This window comes from Anopheles marshallii, chromosome 3 (assembly GCF_943734725.1).
Source record: "Anopheles marshallii chromosome 3, idAnoMarsDA_429_01, whole genome shotgun sequence".
Classification (NCBI taxonomy): Eukaryota; Metazoa; Arthropoda; class Insecta; order Diptera; family Culicidae; genus Anopheles; species Anopheles marshallii.
The window spans coordinates 66216037-66219051 of record NC_071327.1 but is presented as its reverse complement, the minus strand read 5'-3'; the positions used below and the strand labels follow the sequence as shown (position 1 = coordinate 66219051).

At 54.9% G+C, this 3015-nt stretch overlaps 1 protein-coding gene across 1 annotated transcript; it reads left to right on the top strand.

Annotated features, from left to right (window-relative positions):
- The first annotated feature begins 268 nt into the window (after positions 1 to 268).
- On the top strand, positions 269 to 2611 carry LOC128714135 (RNA-binding protein 45). The gene is made up of 4 exons (XM_053809009.1): positions 269 to 470; positions 945 to 1817; positions 1881 to 2461; positions 2537 to 2611. The coding sequence occupies exons 1-4, from the start codon at positions 269 to 271 to the stop codon at positions 2609 to 2611; spliced, it is 1731 nt and encodes a 576-aa protein (XP_053664984.1).
- Positions 2612 to 3015: the final 404 nt, after the last annotated feature.

The following is a 3015-nucleotide window of genomic DNA, read 5'->3' as shown; positions in this document are numbered from 1 at the left end:
TTAATCCGTGTCCTTCGTAGTAAGGCACGAGAGAATTGTTAAAAAGAAACAAACACAATCCAATAGTGACGAAAGAAGGGGGAGAATAAGTTGAACCCTCAAAAGAGACGAACCCCCCCCCTTGCGCTGCACGTAGCGATAGCTAAGGGCAGTAGGCGCTGGTGCGAGGAAAAAACAAGAAGGTGCAGCCAGAAAACGGATTGAGTACGGTAGGATTCGGATTCCTCATACACCGTTTCGGAGAAGGCCACGCACGCGGACACCAACCATGGCAGAACGGCGATCGGGCGGATCGAGCCGCAACAATTTCACCGAGGAGAAAAGCTCCGCCGACACGCCGCCGATGTCACGGTTGTTTATCATCTGCAGCAAGAGCGTAACCGAGGAAAATCTGCGCGAACATTTCGACAAGTTTGGTGACATCGAGGAAATATGGATCGTCAAGGATCGGTCGACGGGCGAAGGAAAAGGTATTACCGAACACCGCGAGTGGGGGGAGGGGGAGGGGGGTTTGAGATTGTTTCTATGCACGCGTGTGCCTGTGTGCGTGTGTGTGCTTAGGGTTGCATTTTCACGGTGGTGTGCGAAACCGTGCAGCATTAGTGCGCGCGTAGCGATGAAATGGAAGAACGGTTGGCTACCCCAAGTGAAGCCTACTGCTGCTACAATGGCATAGAGCAAATGGATTACGAGGGTGCTGTTTCGGTCCAAATTGTACCCCTAAACTCGCTTTTGTCACTTTTCGCTTTCGCTTGCCACTACCCTCAAACACAAACACATGCACACAGACACACTCAAACATTTGCTATTTTGCACTCACCCCTCCGATTACATTTGACATATACGCTTTTGCTATCTTTTTCCTTCCGTTGTCGACAACGGCACTCGCAACAAAAAAAGTCACAACCTAACACGCTCTCTCTCTCTCTTTCTTTCCCGTGTAGGTGTAGCCTACATAAAGTATGCAAAAACGTCCGACGCGGCCCGTGCGCTCGAGGAGATGAACGGGAAATGCGTCGGGGACAATACGCGCCCGATCAAGGTGCTTGTTGCCGCGAACCGGCAGCAAGGTTCGCGCAAGCAGACAGAGAACGAGGAGGAAAAATATCTGCGGCTGTTCGTCATCATACCGAAGGACATGACGGAGGATGCGCTCCGGGAGGAGTTCGGGAAGTACGGTACGGTCGATCTGGTCACCATCATCCGGGACAAGGTGACGAAGGAGGGCAAGGGGTTCGCGTACGTCAAGTTCGGGCGGTTCCTGCACGCGGCCCAGGCGTTCGAGGGATGCGATCCCAAGTATAAGGCGGTGTTTGCCGAACCGAAGCCACCGCGCAATGCGTCCGTCTCGTCGAACGAGAACTTTGGCGGTTTCGTTGGCGGTGGCGGTGGAGGTGGTGGTGGCGGCGGCGGTGGTGGTGGAGGTGGAGTTGGCGGTGGCGGCGGTGGTGCGGGGGCCGGTGTGTTCGGGGGTGGTGCCGGTAACAGCGCGAACGGATTTTCCGACGACCGTCGGGTCGGGCCCGGCGGTGTTGGAGGTGGTGGTGGCGGTGGGGCCGGTGCCATGATGGGCTTTGCCGCGATGGGTGGAAACGATCGACGGTCGGGGGCGGGCGGTGCCGTGGACCGGTGTGGCGTTGGCAACGATTTCGGCGCGTTCAGCGGATATGGTGCCGGGGCGAACAGTGCGATGGTCCCGAACGGCAACGAAACGAAGCTGACCGTACTGTGCAGTCCCGTGCTGAATCAGGACCAGCTGTGGCGCCTTTTCGACATCATTCCCGGGCTGGACTATTGCCAGATTAACAATGATTTCAGTAAGTACACGCTGGCTGCGCCCATTCGCAACACGCTAATTGAACTGTTATCCTTTTATTCAGACAACCGCAACGTGACGGCAACGGTCGTGTACAACAACAGCCAGTCGGCCATGTACGCACGGGACAAGATACACGGGCTCGAGTATCCGCCGGGCGAGCGATTGATCATACGGCTCGGCCACGAATCGGTCGGCACGATGGGCGGCGGTGGAGGTGGCGGAGGTGTCAGCGGTGCGGTGGAACCATTCAACGGAAGTGGTATGGGTGGCGGTAACCGGGGAGGAGGAATGCCGGTCGATCCGGCACTGATAGGACGTGCCGGACCGCCGCTAACCACGCCTGTTTCTTCCTGTTCCCTCGCCGTAGATCGTGAGGCGGCGTTCTGCAGCGTGCCGTTGCCGCCACCGCAGCCGATGGCTAGCGCAAATGCCGAGGTTGCCCAGCGCTGCTTTATCGTCTGCATACCGAAGGCGCTGCCGACGAGCGTGCTGAAGCAGACGTTCTGCCGGTTTGGCGATCTGATCGATGTGTACCTGCTGCCGAACAAGAACTGCGGGTACGCCAAGTACGCGTCGGAGGAGTCGGCGAAGAAAGCGATCAAGCTGCTGCACGGTGTGGACATATTGAACGTCCGGTTGAAGGTGGGTTTCGGTGCTTGGGTGGCGGATTTTCCGTCCAGCAGCTTCAGATTACAGCACACTTCCGATTCGTTGCAGGTGTTGGAAGCCGAGGAACCGAGCAATGATCGAAGGAAAAGGATGCGCCACGACGAGCGCATGGAAAACGAATAACTCACCTAAAGCAATGGGGCCAATGTGTGGGAGATGAGATGTGTACAATAACGCGTCTGTATGCAAGGTAACTATCATTCCGTTCTCTTGCCGTTGTCTATTAACTAGCTCATTTTTTACGACTGAAAGATAACCGTTTGTGTTGGGGTAGTGGAGATTTTAAAGGACGGATTTTGCATGATTGGGTGGGCTGTGGAAGATATGTTTATTTTCCCTTCCATACCCGCACAGATGTGGTGATGTAATTTTATCTGTGATAACTGTGTGATAGATAGTTTAACGAATATGTTACAATAGAACATTTGCGACCAAGAATTGTTATATCTTACCTCCCAAAGATGCTAGAATGTGTTCCACACTTAGATATGTTTGTGGATCGCAGAGGCTGCCAAGCGCTGGTCTTA